This window comes from Bufo gargarizans, chromosome 8 (genome assembly GCF_014858855.1).
Source record: "Bufo gargarizans isolate SCDJY-AF-19 chromosome 8, ASM1485885v1, whole genome shotgun sequence".
NCBI lineage: Eukaryota > Metazoa > Chordata > Amphibia > Anura > Bufonidae > Bufo > Bufo gargarizans.
In genome coordinates this window covers 6792825-6817758 of record NC_058087.1, presented here as the reverse complement: position 1 = coordinate 6817758, position 24934 = coordinate 6792825, and the positions used below count along the sequence as shown (strand labels likewise).

Here is a 24934-nt window from a genome sequence, read left to right as displayed (position 1 = left end):
CCTTATTTCAAGATGTGCCTTTGTTCCAGCAATCGATGTTTTTATCCTCTGAAAATCCAGTTTATTTGGTATGCAAATGAGCCAGTAAGGTGCCCAGAGGGGTGTCACTCTTGCAGGAAGGAGCCCAGACACACCCCCTGCCACAATGTGTTCAGCCTCAAAAGACTTAAAACCCCACCCCCAAGTCCTGCTAATCCACGCCCCTGACCTCATTACGCCACACCCCCCACTCCTGAACCGACAGGGATTGAAAAAATGAAGGTAAAAATCAACGTCTCTCAGCCGCAGAGGTGGGAGGGAGGGTGACTTTCTCCCTGCAGCTCACACTCAGACAGTATAGTTCTGCTGTCTTAGAGTGAGCTGTTCAAAAGGACATGCCCCTCATCCAATAAAGGCCACTGTTAAGGGGGCCGGCTCCTGTGTAGGTCACTGTGAAGGGATGGTATGCTCTGAAAGTCACTGTTAAAGGGGAAGGCTGCTGTAAAGGTCAACATTAAAGGGGTTGTCCAAGTTATATTTATTGATGACCTATCCTCAGGTCCGCCTCCTCTTCACTGTTTACCTTCTCGCCGTCGCCTCTGCAGTGGTGAGCAGGTGTAATTACAGCCAAGCTGTCCCATTCATTTCAATGTATAGGAGCGATCCGTACCATTGAAATCAATCGGACGGCTTGGGTGTAATTACACCTGCTGATGCAATGGCGAGAAGGTAAACAGTGAAAAGGAGGCGGCGCTGGCACGGCGCGTGCCTTCTCTTCAAACAGCTGATCGACAAGGGTGCCAAAAGGACAGGTATAGGTATTGTATGGCATTTTTCAGCACTTTTGAGTTTTATTGTAGATTTTTTTTCCCTGAATGTCTATAGAAAATATGAAATGCAGGACACGTGTTTTTTTTAGCTAGTGGTATTTTTTGCTAATTGGTTCCATTTCTTTGCTTTTTAATTTTTTTTTATTTATGGTTTTAGTTGAAGCATGTTGAGGAAAAATGCCTGACAAAAGCCACCATTCACACTTTTGTTTTAAAAAAATGCTGCCATAGAAAGAGCATGAATAGAAACAATGTTTTATGGTGTTTTTTTAATAGTCATGTGTGTAGTCCTATTAGAATGTCTGATAGAGTAAACTGGAGGCATACTTGGTACAGCACTGACTCCATGCAACTCCAAGCCCTGATACACCAATATGTATTAGTTTACTTAAAAGTGTTTGCCAGGATTTTTTTACTGATGACCTATCCTCTGATCGGCGGGGGTCCGACACCCGGGACCCCTGCCGATCAGCTGTTTGAGGGACTGATGCTCCTGTGCCTTTTCCTTGCGCAGTGATGTAGATTGTATCGTGGCTGTGCTTGGTATCACGCTCACCCCTATTCACTTCTATGGGGCTGAGCCACTCCTAGGCCACGTGACCGATGAACGTGTCACCACGGGCCTAGGAAGAGCAGAGAGAGGGCCGTGGCAATCACAGGAGTGATGCTGCCTCATCAAACAGCTGATTGGCGGGGGGTCCCGGGTGTCGGACCCTCACCGATCACATACTGATGACAGACAGGTCATCAGTAAAAAAAAGTCTTGGAAAAACCCTTTAAGTGCCATAGAAAACTATAAGCCACAAAATGAGATGACAAACCCAGCTCTGCCATATTCACATTTTCTATAACTTATTATATCTCTCTAGTTACATTCAGTCTTTTCTCCGGTCTGTTTCTGTCACCCAGCTTTCCTAGACACCTGAAAAGCATTTATTTATTTTTTCAATCATGTGACAAGGCCACATCAGTGGACAGAAGAGTCTGCAAAACCTGTGGATCGTGATTGTCAGTCAGCTGTATACAGTATCTTTCTTTGGTTGTTTTTAGAGAGAAAAGTTTGTTTTTTATTTTTATGTATTTTTATGTTCTTGTTTTTTTGTTTTTTTAATGTTTTTTTATATATATATATATTTATTTATTTTTGTTTCTTTTTTCCTTTGATTTCTCACCATTCTTACCCCGTTGTCATCGACAGAAATTCCAGAAAGTGACCGGCAAATTCAAACACTGAGGAACCTTGTGACCGAGCTGCCGCCATGTAACCGGGACACGATGAAAGCTCTTTTCGCACACCTCAGAAAGTGAGTTGGTGATATTTAAGTCTATGCCATTGTTTGGTGTCTTAAATAACTGGTCCGTGACAAATTTCTAAAATATACTCCAGGGAGCATCGCACTCGACATACCAAAAAACGTCTCCTCGGGATCTATCGATCGCTCTACTACCCAGTCTATAAACAGCAGCAGGTTCCAATCAAAGAGTGGCTCGGCTCCATTACCTCGCAGGGCCACACTCTAATTGATCCCTGCTGTGGGCCATTTTGAAGGGAAATGAAAAAATCAACACATGATTCCAGTAATGATTTTAGTTCCTCCTAAATATCTTTAACCCTTTGTTGCTTGTAGTGTTAAAATGTAGGCTTTGTCAAAAAAAGATCGGGACAACCACAAGAGCTTACACTCATCCAGATGTTTAGACTGCTGTCTCTGAAGGCCCCCATGCACATTAGCGTATTGTCAGCCGAACCTGCCGATGACAGTGGGTTTGGTCGACAGTCTTACGTATACGGGGAGCTTCTGACTCTCCACCGACATCATCTGTATTTTCACCCAATCATTTTGTTCTACTATAAGAAGTTACTTTGTGATTATATTTTGAGTTTTTTTTCCCTGAATTTTGGCATCTTAAGCCACACCCCATTTATGCTTAGCCACACCCCTTAAAATGTCGGCCATTGTGTACATTTAGGCGTGCATTCACACAACCATATTTTCAGTCTGTGTCTGATCCACATTTTTGCAGGTCGCACATGGACCTATTCATTTCTGAGGGGCCACAAAAAATGAGGACCGCACCTGGCTGAGCCGCAAATTATAGAGCATGTCCGCAAAACGGACATTTTCAGTAGGGCCTGCAAAAAGTGCAGGAGGCGCACGGACCGCATCCATATTTAGTGGATCTGCAATTTGCTGACTGTAAATGCCCCCTAAGACAGGATTAGTAAATCTTTCCCCAAGTGAAGGAAGGGCTAGCTACAAATCTGTTTTCCGACTCCAAAAATGACATTGACTGTAGCTGCTGCCGACTGACATTGATTTACATTTCGTGATTGTTTTTCTTTAAACTCTTTTGCATTGATATAAAAAACGCCTGTAAATAAAGGTTACGTTATCTCTGGGGCTTTTGACAAAGATGAATGTCAACCACTATAGCCGGCAATACAACTTCTGTATGGGTCACATAGGTGCTCCTGCTCGCAGTCTGGGTCGGCGTTATAACTGGCCCAGCAGAATCCTTCAGCCTTATCAGCTCTGCTGCATTAGCAGTATGGGCTCTGCTGCATGTCTATCTCTGTTTTCATAGCTAAGTACATAATTCAGTTTTCTTTTCCTGCCAATACAAAGAATAGTCCAACACTGATTACACAACATATCCAGAATAATTAGGTTAGATGGTTATCGAGCCCCAAATACCATGAGGAATATTGGATATATAGATTGTGTGCTCATATTGTTAGCAGTGATTATGTCATGAGTGTGTACGATGTCTTTATGGCATCTATCATCCTCCAAAGATGAATTAATTAGTTGTGCAATGTCACTATCTATTATCTATTAATATACTATCGATCGCATATCTATTTGTTTATCTATCTATCTTATATCTATCTATCTATTTATCTATCAATCTCTCTGTCTTATATCTATCTATCTATCTCATATCTATCTATCTCATATCTATCTATCTATCTATCTCATATCTATCTATCTCATATCTATCTATCATCTATCTATGTATCTATCTATCTATCTAATATCTCTCTATCTCATATCTATCTCCTATCTATCTATCTATCTCATATCTATCTATCTATCTATCTATCTGTCTTCTCTCTATCTGTCTATCTACCTAGTTTATACAATGTGCAGAGGTATAGAAAGGACCTAGAATCTTGAAACAAAACATTTGACATATCAGAAGAGAGTCTGGTGACCCCCATACCCACTACAGTAGATGGTCAGCTGAAGTGGTCAGGCTCAGCCAACATTTACTTAGGGCTCATGCCGTTTTTCCGCAAAAAACTGATGCTGCCCATGTGCCTTCCGTAATTTGCAGAACGGAACAGGAGGCCCATTATAGAAATGCCTATTCTTGTCCGCAAAACGGACAAGAAAAGGACATGCCTCATACTTTTTGCGGGGCCACGTAACGGAGCAACGGATGCGGACAGCACACAGAGTGCTGTCCGCATCTTTTGCGGACCCATTGAAAAGAATGGTTCAGTATACGGAATCAAAATACGGTCCATATACGGAACGCAAAAAACATTTGTCTGCATGAGCCCTTAATGTGTATGAATACCTCTAAGGGACTTGTATATTGATTAGTGTTGAGCAAATCAAAGTTCACAAAGTAGACTTCAATCCGAATTTCAGTGAAAACATTTTGTTTGCCGCAAAGCCGAATTTCCGCGTGCTTTGCAGTAACAAATCAATGAAATGGTGGTAAAAAAAAATCTCTGTCTCCACACTCTCCCCTACATGTGTACCCATTGATGAGACTTGAAAAAGGTCACCATGACCAAAACGTCATTGTCATCATCATCCTGCTGAGAAACGATTCTTGAAATGATGAATGTTCTCCCTTTTTTTCATTCTTTTTGCGGAGACAATGGAAATGATGTACAAATATCTCGTTAAAGATTAAAAAGGATATCATTTTGATCCACATTTGCGTGTGCACTGAATTTATATCATACTCGAGTAACGCTGAAGAACCCTACATATGGTGTGCTTTTCGAATATATCTCCACTATCCTTAGGATAGGTCCTGAATATCTGATTTGTGGAGAAGCCCCCTCAGCTATTTTTCAGCAGCTCTGGCACCGGGAATAGCACCAAAACCACAAAGCTCCGTCCACCCTGTAGTGAATGGTCCTGGTGGTTACCATTCACTTCAATGGAGGCAACGCTGTAGTAACCAGCTAACTCTGGAACTGGTTACTGCAGCACTGCTTCTAAAGATAGGCCATCAATATCAAAGTCTTGGAAAAAACCCTTTAAAGAGGACCTTTCACCGATCCTGACATTGTGAACTAAGTATACAGACATGGAGAGCAGCGCCCGGGGGATCTCACTGCACTTACTATTATCCCTGGGCGCCGCTCCATTCTCCTGCTATGCCCTCCGGCATCTTCGGTCACTAAGTTATGGTAGGCAGAGATTTCGGTCACTAAGTTATGGCAGGCGGAGATTTCAGTCACTAAGTTATGGTAGGCGGAGATTTCGGTCACTAAGTTATGGTAGGCAGAGATTTCGGTCACTAAGTTATGGTAGGCGGAGATTTCGGTCACTAAGTTATGGTAGGCGGAGATTTCGGTCACTAAGTTATGGTAGGCGGAGTCTGCCCTTGTTCTGCTGTAGTGCTGGCCAATCGCAGTGCAGAGCTCACAACCTGGGATTGGCCAGCGCTAGAGCAGAACAAGGGCAGACTCCACCTACCATAACTTAGTGACTGAAGATACCGGAGGGCATAGCGGGAGAACGGAGCGGCGCCCAGGGATAATAGTAAGTGCAGTGAGATCCCCGGGCGCCGCTCTCCATGTCTGTATTCTTAGTTCACAATGTCAGGATCGGTGAAAGGTCCTCTTTAAGAGCAGGTTCTCAAGCATTGTTTGTTTATTTATTTATTATACTCACTTATATAGCGCTGTTATATTCCGCAGCGCTCTACAGACATTAGCATCAAGCTTTCCCCAGTGGGGTTCACAATCTAAGTTCCCTATAAGTCTGTCTTTGGAGTGTGGGAGGAAACCAGAGAACCCGGAGGAAACCCACACAAACACGGGGAGAACATACAAACTCCATGCAGATGTTGTCCTTGGTCAGATTCAAACCTAGGACCCCAGCGCTGTAAGGCACCAGTGCTAACCACTGAGCCATCGTGCTGCTAATGTACGTTTGTCAGGATGGCTGAAAGGTATTACTGAACATAGGAGCCCCCATGTATATTGCACATATAAGTAACCTAATTATGGCAGTCAAATATCTCCACTTTGTTGCAATCTTTGGCAATGTAAACCTGCAGAAATACATATGGCAGGAATGAAATATTCATGTTATCGATAGTGAGCTAAGCTAATAGCGCTGTCAGATTAATTGACGATAAATGCGCGGCCCCCCGGCTGCACAGAACGCTTCACACCTCGGCTGCTGCTATTTTTCCTATTACCTCCAGTGCAGGTAAATATGATTTCACTGTCTGTAAATAGACCATTTTCGAGCTGATTAGAAAGCTTTATAAAACACTCTATCGCCGGGCTGCTAACATGTGAAGTCACGCTGTGACATTACTTCTCAAACGTAACATTACCTGAAGGGATTTGGGCTCTTCTGTTTGCAAGACGGAAGAAGAGTGTTGCACAAAATGTCACTGCCTTGATTTTCAAAGAGAAATATGCGTTATTTATACACCAGCTCGGTTTCCTGCCGACGAGAGGCTCTGTGGTGCCGTTTTTCACGTGCGGATTCGCTTCTCTTAATGCCTTTTCCATGTAGTGTTAGTCCGCCGGTACAACAGCTGTCATTAAGAAGATATCTTTATTCAAGTTGCCGTCTAAACCAATTTTCTTCATTGTTTCTGTGCATCTAAAACGAAGCACCTTTGCAAATTTCCTTGCATTTTGTGTCTACAGCCGAGCTATGTGTTTCCATGGCGGCAGACTACAAACAAACCGTGTAGTCAGACTCTTCAGGCAAACCCTCTTCTATCTTTCCTTTGTATCTTGGCTAAATTCACACAGCCATTTTTAGAATCAATTGAAGAGAATGTTTGTTTTTTTTACCATGTCCTATTTTTTCCATCCAGACAGACCCCATTGAAATTAATGGGACTTTTTAACATACCTGTTAAAAATAGGTTCAAAGGGACTTTCATGGGTCAAAATAAATAAAAATACTCACCTCATCCACTGGGGGCCACTTATAGAGGCATCATTAATAATACTGGGGGCCATCATTGGGGGTATTATTAATAGTGGGGGCCATTAATGAGGCATTACTAGGGGGCACTAATGGGGCATTAATATTATTGGAGGCCACTAATTAGGGCAACAATCATACTGGGGGCACTGTAGGGAACACTATGTATACGGAGGGCAATGCAGGGGTTGAGACAAAAAAAAATGATTGAATTTGTCCATTTTTAATGGATGTTTTTAAAGGCTTTTGTGTGAATGTAGTAAGCAAGAAGTGGGCAATTTGGATGAAAGATAGTGTGACTACAGGGCCAGACTACACAGTTTGTTTGTAGTCTGTTACCATGGAGACACATAGGTCTGCATAAAATACTTTCAAGCAAGACTTTACTTTTAGATGGCTTGGAACAATAAAAAAAAAAAGCTGGTCATGAAGGTGGATGTACCTGTTAGAGGGGGTGTCCACTGCTTGATTATTGATTGCCTGTCCTCAATATATGAACGGCAGTGGGACAACACCCAGCTCCTTTGCCAATCAGCAAATTAAGAGTGGTTAGCAGCACCCAAAGTCACCTCCAAACTGCAGAGCTCCGTCCATTGTTTAGTGGACCACTGCACAACTCACTGCCATGGGAGCAGTGTTACAGTAACCAGCTCTGTCCACTACCCTATGGGATGACCTGTGCAGTCCCAGCGCAGACTTCTAGCGCCTGAGCTACTGTAGAACAGCAGGAGTGCAGGGTGTCGGATCCCTGCTGATGAGATATTAATGGCCTATCCTGAGGATAGGTCATCAGTCATAGACAACCCATCTAAGGTCTCATGCACATGGCTTTATTATGGATCCATGTTGTATGGATATGTAAGGGCATGTTTACACGTGTTGGATTTGACATGGATTTTGGCACAGATTTCAATGTTATATCTGACGACAGTCCATATCCCATGCATTTGAATGGTGCTCCTATAATCTCAAGTGACACGTATATTTTATACTGTGGTACCGCGCGATGCACTCCACTGTTGTCAGTGCCTTGAAAACACAATATACTATAGCTTTAAACCCCCAGATTGGTAGTTACCTGTTTCTAGGTTCTTGTTTGTTCGACTGTATGTTCGCGCTTTCTCTCTTGCTCTCACATCGACATGAGCGGGATTCGGGAGGCTACACCCTATTATTATTGCTTTCACTGAGCTTGCCCCGGCCGGCGGCACAGCTCTCGTTCAAAGCTTACTCGCTCGCGCTAACACGGAGCGCTGTGTGATGTCACAATTTGAGCTACGGATAGTCAGGAGGACCAAGATTACACTAACGCGTTTCGAATAAAATGTTATTCTTCGTCAGGGATACCGATTCAGTCTCCTATTCCTGCTTATATAGGTTCATTTCTCCTCCTTCATTTAACCCCCTCATATCTTCTACTTTCTGACATTCACTCATTTAAAAGCGAACAGCTCAATTTCTGAGTTCAATCCTAGTGGTACTAATGTGTTCAGATTGAAAATCCAGCGGGTCTCTGCTCGGGATTTTTTTTTGGATGAAGTCCCCCCCCTCCCTTTTATCTTTTTAAAAAGGACCTTTCATGGGTCCAAACATTGTGAACTACCGTAAGTATCATGCCATATACAGCAGCGCCCAGGGATCTCACTTCACTTACTATTATCCCTGGGCGCCGCTCCGTTCTCCCGTTATGTCCCCCGGTATGTTCGGGGACTTGGTTATAGTAGGCGGAGACTTAGGGGACTTGGTTATAGTAGGCGGAGTCTGCCCTTGTTCTGCTGGGCGTTTCCTTCTCCTAGGCTGTAGCGCTGGCCAATCGCAGCGCAGAGCTCACAGCCTGGGAGTTTTTTTTTCTCCCAGGCTGTGAGCTCTGCGATGCAATTGGCCAGCTCTACAGCCTAGGAGGAGGAGACGCCCAGCAGAACAAGGGCAGACTCCTCCTACTATAACCAAGTCCCTGAACATACCGGAGGACATAACGGGAGAACGGAGCGGCGCCCAGGGATAATAGTAAGTGCAGTGAGATCCCTGGGCGCCGCTGTATATGTCATGATACCTAGTTTACAATGTTTGGACCGATGAAAGGTCCTCTTTAAACTATCTCTATTCCACTAAATGTGGTTCCATTACTATTTCCCCTGTGTCTTTCTTTATAGTGTCTCGAGAGGGGATGATCTTCATATTTTCTCCGGATGTTGTAAATATGTTCCCCTATTCTCTTGCTCAATGTTCTTTTTGTGCGTCCTATATATACTTTTTTACATGGGAATGTTATTGCATATATGACCCCCTGGCTTTTGCAAGTGATATGATCTCGTATACTGTATGTAACCAGATTTCCTGTCTTTTCATTTTTTATTTGCATACTTGTATATTGTTTCCTAGTGATTTTAATTTTTCACACACCCCGCATGTTCCACATCGAAAGAAGCCTGCTTGGTGTGTTGCTTTTTTTTCACTTGCAATCTGGCTCTCGCTTTTTTTGCTGACACATTTATTTGCCGGGGCTACTAAACTACCCACATTTCTTGCCTTTCTGTATATGAATTTTGGATTATTTGGAATGTATTCCCCTATTATTTTATCTTCTTTTAAAGTTTCCCAATGTTTTTTGATAATCTTCCTCAATATTCCTGTCTGACAATTGTATTGCGTGATAATCGTCGGTATCTCAAGATGTTCTTCTTCTTTGTTATTACTCTTCTGTTTTTTTATCTCTTTATTCATTAAATCCTGTCTTTTTAGTTTCCCTACCAATTATTTTTGTTTTATAAATTTTTCCTTGTAACCTCTCTGTTCGAATCTTTGTTGTAGTTTATCTGCCTCTATTTGCTACTCCTCCTTTTTGGTACAATTCCTTCTAATCCTCATGAACTGGCTTTTTGGAATGTTTTCCAGCCATTAAAGAAAATGGCAGCTATCCCACAAAATAAAACTATTTACATCTGTAGGCTTATTGTATGTTTTTGTCTGTATTTTACCTTCTCCAATGTAAATTGTGAGGTCTAAAAAATTAATTTCCTTGTTATTTAATGTTGGTGTAAATTCTAGATAAAATACATTTTTATTTATTTCATTAAAAAATGTTTTTAATTCATCTTCCCCTCCCCCCCAAATAAATATCACATCATCTATGAATCTCTTCGACAGGACGAGATTCGCCCAGAGCTCGCCATTGGGGTGGATAACCTGATGTTCCCACTGACCCACACATATATTAGCGAACCCCGGTGCGAATCTCGTCCCCATCGCGGTACCCCACTGCTGTGTATAAAATTTGTCCTCCTATAACCTCGTTGACATGCAAAAGAAAATTGGCCGGGGAAATCTTCAGCCCAGCCGGTGAAATACAAGTCAGATTTCATACATTGACTGCTCTGGACCTATGCTGCCCCTCCATCTGTTTCCAATTTTTGTGTAAAGTAAAAGGAGGAATGTAGCCGGTAGCACAGGTGTAAACCACTGGACTCTTGATGGTGCCATGATGTTGTCACATCTCAATGGGGATATTTCTGCATGTTAAACATTGTCTGTACCAGTTAAAGGGGTTTACGGGAGCAGAAGAAATTTGGCTACAGTAGAAATAGCAGAAAATATCAACAGAAAGTGTACTCCCCTGACAAATCTGTTGCCGATCCAGCACCACCACTCTGGTGCTCCCTGGTGGTCATTGGTTATCTCGCTACAGTGATGACATGCTTATCTACCCATAATACCATTGTGGCCAATAAGTCACCTTTGCAGTCTGAAGATGTTCACCTCTGAGGTTCAATTATCTTATATATTCATAAAAAGGATTTTCCCATCTCAGACAATGGTGGATTATCTCTAGGATATGCCTCCATTGTCTGATAGGTGTGGGCACCTATCTCAAACGCAGCCGGCAAAGCGAAGGAGGGTGTGCCGTGCATGCACAGCTGCCCTCCATTAATTTCTATGGGCTGGCTCGGCTATTTCCGTCAGCACCATAGAAGTAAATGGAAGCGGTGGCGTGGTGCAAAAGCATTGTGCCCCTATTTATTGCTATGGGGATTCCAAAAATAGCCCAGTGTGCTGGTTAGCTATTTTCGGCAGGCCAATAAGAAAACTTGGTAGTGGCCGGACCCGACACTGCTCTCCACCACTCTGCTGTCTTTGTTTTCAGCTGCGTTTACGAGATAGGTGCGGGTCCCAGAGGATGGTAGCTATATGCCCCCATTGTCTGAGTTGGGAGTACCCTTTTTTACTGGGTTTTCCGACCTTGAAATCAAAAAGGAATAACCACCAGGAGAATGAAGTCACTCACCTCACCAAAGCAGCTCCACCCCCACTGCTTCTGCTGCCTGGCAGATCGGTAGTCCTAGACGCCCTGTCATCAGCTATTCACTGATCTCAGAACTGATGTGCCCGCAAAACAGCATGTGTCCACAGAGCGGACTGGGAACTTGAAGTGGCCCTGAAAAAAAAGTGGCCCCATGTTGTAGGCTGGTTCAAATTGACAGAAGGTGGGCCAACACAAGTAGGCAGGGACAACAGGAGTAAGTGGGGCAGCAATACCGTATTGCAGTACAAAATATCGCCCCTGCAAAACAGTGAAGCACAAAAAACGCCACAGTATTCAATTGTATCACCATCCTGAGGATTGAATTCAGGATGGCACCTGCGGCTAATGACCAGGTTCATCGGTACCTGAAGCTCCTACCGTTAAATAATGCTGAAAGCATCACATTATGTACCCAGCTGGAAGTCATGAGGAGGGCATTGGCCAACCGGGGAGTTTCCCTGTAGGATCTATGGCCAGTGACTCAGTGGTCACATGCCATTTGGTGCACAAGACCACGTAATGGAAACCACACTTCCAGTCCGCCAGGGACCGTAAGAGAACAGGTCCTTCTGGGCTGGAACAGTGCTGCTTTTTCACTTCATTTTAAACACATTCTCATTGATAATTATTCTTGATTTCAGGCCCCCTTTAATTCACCACCTTGGCCGTCCCAGGATACTCGATCATTGGTATTTTTGCAGTGGAATATGTTCTCAGCATTTTAGTCACTTAAGCCTTTTTGCCTCTGTTATCTTTTTGAATAAAAAAAACTATTGGTTGCTTTCCAAACAAATTATAGGTTTTCTTTCGCCATTAGGCATCTATTTGTTATATGTCACAATTAGTTGAAGAGATTGGTGGGGAAGGTGGCAGAATCTCTTCCCTATCATCTTCTTTTTTTTTTTTTATGAAAATTGCTGAACCCAGATGTCTACTTTTGAACACACATAGAAAAAAAAGACTCCGCAGCATCTGGCTCATTGGCTCGTTCATCAGGCGAGTTGTTTTCGGAGTTTCGCCTCTGTGTGGTCAGCTGATTGCATGCAACATATCTTCATGTTTTATTATCTTTACACAACTTTTTTTTATTTTTTTGCTTCTTCGTCTGATTCATTTCATCCTCTTTTGCTGGCAACATAGAGCAGATGTGTTTTCAAACTATTATTTAATCATCGTATTGCCCTGAAAATGATATTTTCATACAAAATATACAATATTGTTATAAAATACTATTAAACATGATGGTTGAAGGGTTTTCCAGAATTTTTGCAATTTTTTTTTTTTTTTTTTAAATGACTAGTTGGGGGTAAAAATGCACACTTTTTTTCAAATATCCCAGCTTTGCCAAATAACCAGTTTGACTTTGAGCTAAACAATTCCCTGGTATTCACCCTTTAACCGATGTACAGGGATCTGGACTTTGCTGCAGGAAACTAGCCAGGCTTCTACCTACTGGAGTAGTCCTTGTGAAGATGGCAGCTGACCTCATGGGTCAGAGGCAAAAGGTGCAGTCTAAACACAGTCCAACGTCAGAGCAGGCTGAGTTTTTGCGTATTTCATATAGAAATTCAATTGTCGTGGCAGTCAGCAAGGAGCAGGATCGATAGTCAGGTGCATGGGTAGTCAGACAAGAGATCACTCCTTTGCTGTTTACTAGACAGTAGAAAAACCTCAAAGCTCAGGCAAGGAGGTGGAATCACAGCCCAGCTTAACAGGAAGGCTATTCAGAACATTAGTCAGCAGCTGGACAGGGAGCAAGAATGAAGGATTAACTCTAGCAGTGCTGCAAGGAAGGTCACTGAGCACTAGTCCCAATACACACAGGGTGAGTGGAGTGACAAACGTGCTAGTCCGGGGAAGTAGGACAGCAGAGAACATGGGATGCTAGCCCAACAAGACCCTCAAGATGGTTTCCTGTTAGAGATAAGCATATTGACTCTAAATTTCGACACAGCCTCTGTAAAACCTCAAAGTGGATCTCAATACAAATTTTTGGAGATTTTATTAGGGAAATTTTTCAAGAAAGAGAGAGAGGAAAAATAAAAGAAAGAAGAAAGTGTAAAAAAATAAAGATAGAAACAAGAGGGGGAAAATAGGAGTCCTAGAAGGCCTCACAGTGTCATACACAAATTTTCAGGCCAATTGGGGAACGTTCAATTTGGGTACAATTGTTTCGGACCAGAAGCAACTTAACTGAGTCAAACCCAAATCGAATTTTGAGCAATAGTCTACGGCAGTAAGGACCACATGTGACCAATGATTGGCTGCGACAGTCATCTGTCAGTATGACATGTCATGGCTGCAGCAGTCTAGTAGTGATGGATCTAGGGCATTTGTAAGACCCCTTTTATACGAGCGAGTTTTCCACGTGGGTGCAATTTGTGACATGAACGCACAGCACCCGCACTGAATCCTGACCCATTCCTTTCAATGGGTCTGTGTACATGAGCGTTTTTTTTTCACGCATCAGTTCTGCGTTGCATGAAAAACGCAGCATGTTCTATATTCTGCGTTTTTTAAGCAGCCCTGGCCCCATAGAAGTGAATGGGGCTTCAGTGAAAAATGAGTTGCATCCGGAAGCAAGTGCGGATGCGATGCGTTTTTCACTAATGGTTGCTAGGAGATGTTGTTTGTAAACCTTCAGTTTTTTATCACGCGCGTGAAAAACGCATCAAAACGCATTGCACCCGCGCGGAAAAAAACTGAACAACTGAACGCAATCGCAGACAAAACTGACTTAAATTGCTTGCAAAATGGTGTGCGTTTCACTGAACGCACCCTGAACGCATCCGGAGCCAATCAGTCACGCTCGTGTGAAAGGGGCCTAAGGTAGTTTTTTTTTTTTTAGGGCAAAGCAGCAGTGTCCAGCTCTTTGGTGGAGAGGTCAATCGACCAATTCAGCAAGGATCTGGGTGGTATTTACACCCTGTAGTAATTTCAGAACCAGATGTAGGATCCAGCAAATAAAATCAAAAAATAATTTATTTCTTCCATTAAAAGCATGTACAAAGGTCCCTCCTGTACATAAGATTTGACGTGTTTCGACCTGTACAGGTTTTAATCATAGATCAAGTAAAATGAAATAAGGAAATTCGTTTATTTTTTAACCTATAGAAGGTAAATAAAAAATTAAAAAGTTGAAAAAACTAACCACTGTAATAAAGAGCTGAGAAGTTTCCATTACGAACACAAAGATTGCTGTGTGCTAATAACGATTTCATCAATACTGACTTAGGAATGTCATAGGGCATTTAGGGGTAAATTTGGCCCATATAGTTCATTATTAATTTGAGAATTCAAAAATGAGAGAAAATGTATAATGCTGTATAGTAAAATTAAATTGTACTATATTTTAATATTATTTTATCAGTAATAGTCATTATTAGTAATAATAATCCTAACAGTAATTAGTAGTAGTCATTGTATTATTATCTAGGAAGTTATCATGGTGGTAGTAGTCATTTAAATAATTTATTATAAGGTGGTAACACAAAATCCAACAATAATAAAAACTCATAAATACTAAGAAAAAAATGAATGTAAACTATTAAGTAAATTAAATGTGTACTATATTTTAAGGGGTTTGCTTCAAACATCCTTAAAAAAAAATCATTTATTATGATCGCTGTAACTTTATAAGTATTTCTTTTACCTTTATTGCTCCTGTCTTCTGTTCTGGGCTGTGGTCACATGACCATGTCCATGCCGCTCTTTCCTATTTCCTGTGATGATATGTCCATGGGCGGGGCAGTGATAGGAGAGAGTCTATGTAATTAGCTAGGTGTCTGGTCACACCTATGGGAGTCCTAAAAATAGCCAAGGGCTGGCTCGACTATTTCCGTCAGCCCCCAAATAAGTGAATAGAGCGATGGCCGCTCTTGCGCGGTGCACTTCCAATTCATTTTAATGGGACTTCCAAATGAAAGAAGGGTGGCTGCACATGTGCGGTGTGCCCTCTGGGACTTTGCAAGCTCCGTTCTAAGTATAGGTGCGGGTCCCAGAGATGGGACCCACACCTTTTAGACATTGGGGGCATATCCTAGTGAGATGGGACACCCCTAAGTCTAATACAACAAATGGCATAAATGTCACAAAAAACACAAACCAAAATAAATAAATTCAGGCAAAAAGTCACATCTCAGTATATTACTCCCTTGGACAGACTGTCTAGACCTGCACCACATTTATCACGGGGGCTCAGGCTGAATGATTAATGTGGTGCAGAGACATACCTGAATACCAGCTGTTGATTGGTTTACTTTGAGACAGAATTTTATGCCAGAATTGTGGCACGATTTTGACACAAACTGTTACATCTTTTTCCATGCCTCTTCCACAAAAAAACATACCCCTTTTCCTGAAATTTTCTCAAAACCTAAATACACCAAATTGCTCCACTTTTTGGCACAATTTTTTGCCAAAATCTAAGTATACTCACATTTGTAAACGTGGCCCACCATGTTTTTGGATATATTCTGCCAAGAGTGACATATAAAATACAGTATAAACAATGCTTTTTTATAAATTTTTTGCTTACGGGTTTTCTTGGGTATTTTTTTGTGTGTTTTTTTGTTTTTTGTTTTTGTCTTTTTTTGTTTATTTTAAGGTCAGTGGAGTTTTCTTTAAAATGCAATCTAATTTTTCTGGCATTTTTTTTCCGTATGCTTCTCTATAGAAAAAGTCAAAGGAAAACACATGTTCAAAATATGAGTAAAAAAAATCACCCCCATGTTATGAAAAATGCACACAAATCATAAGTGTTGTTTACAAGCAAAGAAAAATATAGAATTAAGACTATGGGGGGATGTATCATTATTGTGCAGCAGTTTTATAGCATACAAAAACGGCAAATTTTGTCACAAGTGCTTTTTTAACAGCAAAGGTTGTGAATTTTTCGCCTTGTTTGCCATCTTCTGCACTTTTATAAAAAGGGTGTGGGCTGGAGGAGAACAGGCAGGTCCCCCGTGGCCAAATATGTGGAGCACCAGAAAAATGGCTCACGCTAAATCTACACAGCACCCTGATGGAATAGACATGGTAGGAGAGATGACTCTTTAAGACCTTATTATGATAATTATAATAGAAATACACAAAACCTATTATTAATTTCCAATTTTATTTATTTTGCAATGTAAATACATTGTACAATTTAATTCAGCCTTGTAAAAAAAAAAGCATAAAATAAAAGATTTCTCTTTAAATACCAGCAAATCGAAAGGAGAGAAAAAAAAAGAAGGAAATTAAGAAAGGTTTCATGTGTACAAGTCGAAACAATCTATCATTCTGTAGTACAATTAAAATACATTTCTAGGGTTGCTGGTTTATAGTTGCTCTTGTGACAGCACGTTGGCTAACTCCGGGGGAAAAAATAAAATAATAAATAAAAAAATCTGCTAATTTTTCTAAACAAATACCACTTGGAAAATTTTAAGGAGAGAATCATCGACTGGAACGCTCCCCATTTCTAATAGGAACAAATATCTGGCAGTTATATGCAAGAAACTGCTAACTCACAACAGAGTGACCTACTTGGAGTCCTTCTCCAAAAAGAGACAGCATTTAATGCAATCCTTCTGAAGTAGTGTCATTATGTCTATACCATCTGCAGATTTATTATTGTGCTTAAAAAGAAAAAAAAAATTCTCTGACTGCACAATATTGAACCAAACCCAAAGTAGAAGGCTCCAATACTGTGGGCGCCACACCCGCACCTACTGATGTGGTCCAAGTTTTTTTTTTTTCCCCTTTCCTTTCTTTCTCTGAAAGCACCTAATTAAGAAATCCTGACTCATTTACATAGATCTTTTTGATCTAAATTACACTCCAAACCGCACCAAATTAGGAGCATCTGTGAATGTGAAGTGTTTGTTCCCTGCGTCTGCTCGAGAAAGGGCCAGCTCTGGACCGCACATGTTTAAAGTGACGAAAAATTATTTAATAAGAACTTACCTCAAAGATGTATTTTTTCCACTAATAAGTCACAGTGAGAATAAGCAGCGCCTAAATGTTTATGATTATTTCAGGCTGTGACACAAGATGTTACTGGCTTGGAATGATGAGGGAGTGCAGACCACCTACCTACTTCCTATCATTTAGAAAAGTACATTTTAATGGCTTTTTGTCAATGCAAACCTCTGTGTGGAGCATAATAATAATCATGAAACGCGTCAACCTCACACCTGACTGATAGCTAAATGAATAAAATCTATTCTCATCGCTATATTACTCAAAGGAGCTCATCAGGGGAACCTGTAGGAGACTAAAGATGAACTGGGGGCCTCCATTACATATTTTACATAAATTCTTCAAACCAGCACCTGGATCTGAATACTTTTATAATTGCATGTAATTAAAAATGTAGTAAATCCACTGAGTTATTAAATGAAATCCATCTGTACAGCGCCACCTGCTGTAGTTTTTTTTTTTTTTCTAATTTCTCTGTCCACTTCGCTGAGGTCGCACATGCTCAGTTCCATCCTTTAGCTGCCCCCAGCTGCAGCATAAAGGACACAACCCCTGAGAAAGGACACACACCCTGAGCTGCCGGCTTGAAATAAATCTATTGGAGCAATGAATGAGATCTCTGGATCCATGTGAGGTAGAGGAATGGTGGTGGTCCGACACCCAACACCCCTAGTGATCAGCTGTTTCAGGTGCTGTGTAGAGGCCATGGTGGGTGTACTGCAACTCAGCTCCTATTCAAATGAATGAGCTGCAGTATTTCAGAGCCTTCTGCTTCTGCTCCATACTTTGTATAGTTTATGGTGCCCACGTTTGCCTGAAACTGTTGATTGGTGGGGATGCCGTGTGTCAGACCCCGCCGCAGCTTCCTGTCATATAGGCTGGGCACCGCCTCCTGTATTTGTATGAGACGTTAATTATCATTGGTGGCGCAGTGCGCCCGCCCCTCCTCCTCCCGTCTCTCCTCATTGGCAGCGCGGCACAGTGGGAGGGAGAGAGTGACTCCTTCTCCCCTGTGCTGCTGAGGGAACATGGTGCGCTGACAGCCGCGCGCTCACGTTCTGTGATAGAGCGTTAGACGCATTATCGGCATATCTGCAAGGTTAGATGCCGATATCGATAACTTAAAAAATCATGAATATCGGCCGATAATATCGGTAACTCTGATAATCGGTCGATCCCTAGTCCAGACAATGCCTTTAACCAGACCGCAATAAAATCACCATATTCTGACAGCCATAACTTTCTTTTCTTTTATTTTTGTCTACAGAACTGTGTGAGGGCTTATTGTTTGTAGAGCGAGGTATAGTTTTTATTGGTTGGTTTTTAGGGTACATATTTTTTGGTTTAAGTTGGTAAAGGTGGGTTAATTTAATTTTCAATATTTTTTAAAAACATTACTTTTACTGTACTTTTTAGCCCCCTTAGATGACTTGAACATGTGATCTTCTGATCGCTTGTACCATACACTGCAATAGAATACTATTACATTCTAAGAGATTTTCACAGGCTGGCTGTCAGGCTGTGCCTCAGGCATGGCTTAGCAGGTAAGTCACTATGACAGTCCTGGGAGCCTTCACGTGGTACCAAGGCTGCCATAGCAAATGATTATAGCCCCGCAAAAACTGCTCAGTTGCTACTGATCCTAGTCATTGCTGGCGACTGTCTGCTGTATAATGCAGCCAGAATCCACTGTTAATGGCGTGAGCTCAGCTCGTGAGTCCGCATAATATGTCTGCTTATGATGGACAAGTCCGCATATGGTATTAAGGGATTAAAAAACAAAAACATTCAGATATAGTCCAGCGCCACAGGCTGTGTCTGAGTATTAGTATTGCAGCTGAGAATGCAATACTAGCCTACGGAGGAGAGTGGCACCGATTCCCCAAAAAATTATAATCTACAGTCTCACACATCCACTATAAAGTGTAATATATTTTCTTCAATAAAAGTGAGATGTGACCCTCGGCCATACTTACTGCTAAAATGTACCTAGTGGGGGGGGGGGGTGGCCAGCCATGAGCGAGTGAGGACGCCTCTACGTCCCGAAAGGGGGCCTGACGAACTGCGTTTGTGTGCGAAACGGCCCTGTGTAATCTATGTATTGAGTTGCAGCTGTGCCACCAGGTCTTTTATACATGGTTCAACCTATGGGTGTCTTGAGCTTTATCCCATATACTAACTCCCCTTGTGAAGTGAGTTACTCATACCCATACACCTTTGTGATTTTAAGCATATCTTCCAATAGTTGTTCATTGGCACGTACTGATTTTATTTTTAGACTGACCTATACTTATTAAGTTTCTATATATGACCCTTTCTATATACACTTGATTATCTATTAGTCTGCACCCGAAAGACCTTATTAATTCTCTATTTCCATTGGATTCTTCTTCCACCTGATTTTAACATGACTGACGCCCTCATCGTGGCTGAGCCTCTTTTGTTCTATTTCTGAATTTTCCCCACACCAGCTACCTCCAAATGGGAAAAACCGTAAAGAAGGGTAGAGCCCGACCACCATATCCCCTGACGGCCTCTCAAGGAATCATCCCCAGCTTCTTTACGCGGCAATCCGCCTCACCAGGCTCCGCTCTCCACGGTCGCATAATGCGCTCCCAAGATGGCACCAACGCCCGTGCAATGCGACCTTCAGAAGCAAGCAGACGCCGTTCAGCGTCGGTGGCCTCCATCCTTGCCCAGGCTTGACTCCATAGCCCAGACCCTCCCGACTACTCCTATATCGCGCTCCCCACATGCGCACACCGACCCTGCCACCATCCACCTGCTGGAACCTCTGTTGTCCTCTGCAGCGCCATTGGTCATGGCTGCATACCAGGTCAGTCCTGGGGACTCATCCCCCTCCTCGCAGACTGCAGCTCTACAAACTGCTAGCCCTGCCACTTCAATGACTCTTGCTCCAGGACCCCCAGTTAATCTCTTCTGGCCCAGTGAGCATTTGCCCATAGCTCCCACAGTGCCAAACAACTCAGGCACACGTCAGGAGCGCTTCTGTGGCCAGCTATTGCCACACCCAGGCCCTGATCTCCAGGGATGGCCCTCGGACCGCCATCAAGGGTCCCCCACCCGACCCACACTTTAAGTCTCCTCTCCTCACACTGAGCAGGACCCTCTTTGCCCCCCTTCTTACTCTCCCAGATCCTCTCTGGCGGGATACCCCACACTGGATCCACGGTATGTCAATCACCTTTACAAGGGCGTGCCAAACGGTGAGAGGACGGAGCCTCTAGGTGCTGCAGGAACACCCCACTAGCACCTAGAGGCTCATTTGCATATTATAAAAGTCATTATTTAGCGCAAACGGCTGCAGGCAGGGAGATATAAGCCATACAGTTATGTTCTGCTGACATTAGCACATCGCTAAGGTCAGCCAGCTACATAACGATTTTTCTGATGACAGAAACCCTTTAAGCCTCCCCTTCCTCGCCAAACGCGAGTGGACCTGGCGCCTGAATGAGTCTCTCCTTCTTGATTCGGTATGTGCTGCAGACCTGGCCACCACCGTCACTAACTTTCTTTCTGATCACAGCGCAGAGCCTATACCTATTCAATGGGAAGCCTTGAAATGTGTCCTAGAGTTCTAATCAAACACGGCCCCCGTCTCAAGAAGGCGAAAGCACATTCCCTTGGAGCTTGCCCACAAGCAAGCACTATCATTGCCGACTTTTCGTGATCCTTATAATGCACGTTTAGACGCTAAACGCCTTCTAGAGACGTCTTTCAAGCGCATGATTCAACGGTGTTGTAGCAAATTCTACGAATATGGAAACAAGAGTGGGTGTTTGCTGGCTCTAAGGGGACAATTAGCCACTTCACACATCCCTGCTTTTAAAACCTCTGCGGACCGAATGGTACATACCACTACAGAAATTGTTCCTCTTTTCACTCTTTCTACTCTGAGCTCTACAACTTACCCAGCTCCCCCCTAACACAACCTGATTGTGCGCCTGAATCCCTCTCTCAGCCCTTTAGGCTATCTGAATTGGAGTCTGCTAGCCTAGAAGCACCATTCACAGAAGGCGAACTCCAAGCGGTCCTCAAGTCTCTGCTGGAGGACAAGAGCCCAGGCCCGGATGGGTTCACAGCCAGGTTTTATACATCCTTCTCGACTTCCCTCTCCCCTTTCTTGTTTCGGGTCTTTAATACGGTGTCCCCTGGGCTTCCCTTCCTGGTACAGACCACTGAGGCTCATATTGCGGTCATCATCAAGCCTGGTAAGGACCCGCATTTATGTGCTAGCTATCGTACCATTTCTCTCCTAAATGTTGATCTTAAAATATTTGCCAAACTATTAGCTAATAGATTGAATGTCTTTTTACCCTCAATTATCCACCCTGACCAGGTGGGGTTCGTGCCGAGGCGGGAGCCTCAGGATAACACCATCAAAACAATGGACATGATCCACCACGCAAAAAACAAACAAGATCCCTCTCATGATCCTGTCCTTGGATACTGAAAAGGCCTTTGACCGCATCTTCTGGCACTCTATCCGTGCTGCCCTCTATTATATGGGTGTAGGTCCAGGATTTCTTTCAAAGATCTTCCGTATGTACCAACAACCCCTGGCAAGAGTCAAGGTTAATGGTACTCTCTCCCCTTGCTTTCCCATCCACAATGGGACAAGACAAGGCTGTCCATTGTCTCCTCTGCTTTACGTCCTAGTTATGTAGCATCTAATGTCCTCTATACGCGGCAATCCGGACATATCTGGAATAACAATTGGCGATCGCAAATACAAATGTGAAGCCTTTGTGGATGACCTTCTGCTCTATATAGCTAATCCCCACATTTCCCTGCCATCTTTGCTCCGTTAGGTCTCCTGCTTTTGCGAATGGACCAATTTTAAAATCAACATGACTAAATCTGAGGCCCTAAACATCTCCCTACCCCCCACCTTGGTTGCATCTCTCAAGACCTCCTTCCCCTTTGCCTGGCCACCGAATGGGATAACATACCTAGGTATAAAAATCGCCGCTGACCTGTCGCGACTCTATAGATTAAACTTCACCCCCTTCTCCAACAATTCCAGAGGGACTTGGAGGCCTGGCGTCAATGGGATTTCTCCTGGTTTGGTAGAATTAGCATCTTAAAGATGACCCTGTTACCAAAATTACTCTATCTCCTGCAGACCATCCCCCTCCGTCTTCCAGCCGAATTCTGGACCCAAGTACGCCAATGCTTTACGCAATTTGTATGGTCACCTGGTAGACCAAAGATTAACTGGCTAATACTGACCCGTCCTAAAGAAGCGGGGGTGTTGGTTTCCCGGACTGCCATCTCTACAGCCATTCTGCCGCCTACGCCCGGCTCCTGGACATGATGCGCACTGACACCTCCAAATACATATAGCGCACGATTCCTCCCCTTGCGCTTTGACAGTACTCCCGTGGTTAACAGGCACTTCACGCTTTACTTCTTCTCCGCTTCTCATAAATCGTGCTACCTCACTCATTGATGCTAAAGGTCCCATGGTCCCAATCACTGACCACCTGCGCTTCCCTCCAGGGCACTCACCTCACCCCTTCCTCAAAGGCATGAAAACACACCCACTTCGATTTTGCCATGTCCTCTCGGGCTCTTCCCTGAAACCCCTGGCTCAACTACTAGGGACCCCTTTACCACGTAGTTCCTTTGAGTACCTGCAGCTACAGCACTTCTACTTCACTATGAATAAATCCCATACATTAAGTCGGAAACTCGCAGCATTCCAATGTGCATAGCACCCTCAGCAGTACTTCGGAACATATCAACTATATATAAACTACTATTAAATCAACGCTCCTTACAACTCCCCCCCTTCTGTCAGACCTGGAAACAGGATATAGGTACGCAGTTCACTCTACCCCAGTGAAATAAGAGTTTTCTCTTGTCCCATAAAGCGCTGGTCTCTGCTAGGCCCAAGAAACAAGTTATACAATCCTATCTCGGTGGTACAGGGTTCCCGCGCTTCTCCGTAAGTGGTTCCCTACAGTGTCTGACCGCTGCTGGAGATGTCACGCAGAAGAGGGAACTATGATCCATATTTGGTGGCAGTGTACTGTCTTGTGTCCCTTCTGGAACTTTGTACATAAAACCATTAGGCAGGTGACGGGCATTCCTATACAAAACTCTCCTGAAACTACTTTGCTGTTTATACTTGACCTGATCATTCCTGCCTACAAGAATTCACTCCTGAAATACATGATTCAGGCAGCAAAAGCTGTCATTCCACGACATTGGAAATCTCCCTCCCGTCCTTCACCAGAGGAGTGGTTCGAGGAAATCGCATTATACCAAAGATTGGAAGACTTAATCAGTGTGACACCCCTAGATTCCTCACGATTCCTGAAGACTTGGGGCCTATGGGACGCGTTCCGCGCTTTGGACCGTCTACAACCCTCCCTCCTCTCCCCCCCCCTTCCACATTGTATTTTGTGTGTCACTTCTTATCTTTGAGTTCATTTACCTGTTGTTATATTTAATGTCTACTTAATAGTTATTGTCCGCGCTGTTGCGTGGCTTATCATTCTTTGAGCCCTATACGTTATACGTGCTCTTCTATTATAAGCTTGTATCATTTGCTTTTGAAAATAATATGTTACACTGAAATTCGTAATAAAAACTGATTGAGTAAAAATGTTCTTAGTGGACTCTCCTGAACTCTGCAGACAACGGCATACAGTAGGTGTGCAAGGTATACTACTGTGTAGACCAGGGGCTCTTCAAGCTGTGGCTCTCCAGATGTGTGCAACTACCACTCCCAGCAGTGCAGCTAGGAAGGGACTGTTGGGGAAAGTGCCGGAGTCCTGCATACTGGGGGGGCAACAAGTAACTCTCCCAAGTTCAAACCTGTAAAGTAAATTTTTAGGTTGGGGGAAGAGAGCACCAACGGCCTCTGCTCAGCCTGCCGTTATTCTATATACAATTACAATATTTGTAACTATTGTGTCATTTGTTGCATCACATTTATATTCTCACAATCTGAACCATCTATACATTGCATTGACCATTAATGGGGTAAGGTAGCACACAGGCAATACTTTCTGATTGGATGGATTACTATTGATTTACATGTCTTTCACTTCCTAAGGGATAGTGGCAGCTGCTTGGTGTCAGAATAATGATCTCAATGGCCTCTAAATACAAGTTTATTCTAGGCAGACCAAACAAAAATGACCTCTCTCCAGTGTGAAGCCCTATGAGGATTCAGTTTTGGTAAGGAACAGATACCACTGCTGAAAGATGTGGGAACCGAGACATCAGCAGACAGGAGTGCTTAAAGATTTTTTTCGCATTTAAGAATACTTGGCCATGAAAACTTAACACAGCCCTGAAACTGCAGCTCTAATATACATTGTAAAACCAGTTACTGTGCTTTATAGCAGTAGTCTTCAACCTGTGGCTCGCCAATAACTACTACTCTCAACATATTCCTCTTCAATAATGCAAGGTTATGTCAGTCAAGGTCACTATGTAACACCATCTGGATATAGTAGAAACTGTCTGTCATCACCCAAGGCACCTGGCAAAAGACTTGAGGCATATACCATCATGTACCACTGCAGATGCCACAGCACAGCTTGTGATAATTCTCAAAGCGTGGAAAGCGTGGCACACCTTTGTGTGCAAGAATTTATAATTAGTTGTAGTAGATGATGTAG

At 43.1% G+C, this 24934-nt stretch overlaps 1 protein-coding gene across 1 annotated transcript in view; it reads left to right on the top strand.

The window, feature by feature from the left end:
* Positions 1–24934, top strand: part of ARHGAP15 (Rho GTPase activating protein 15) — a 779285-nt gene that overhangs the window by 717191 nt on the left and 37160 nt on the right. The window contains exon 14 of the mRNA XM_044304411.1: positions 2008–2113. Coding sequence (XP_044160346.1) covers positions 2008–2113 — 106 coding nt within the window. The remainder of the gene's footprint in view (positions 1–2007; positions 2114–24934) is intronic.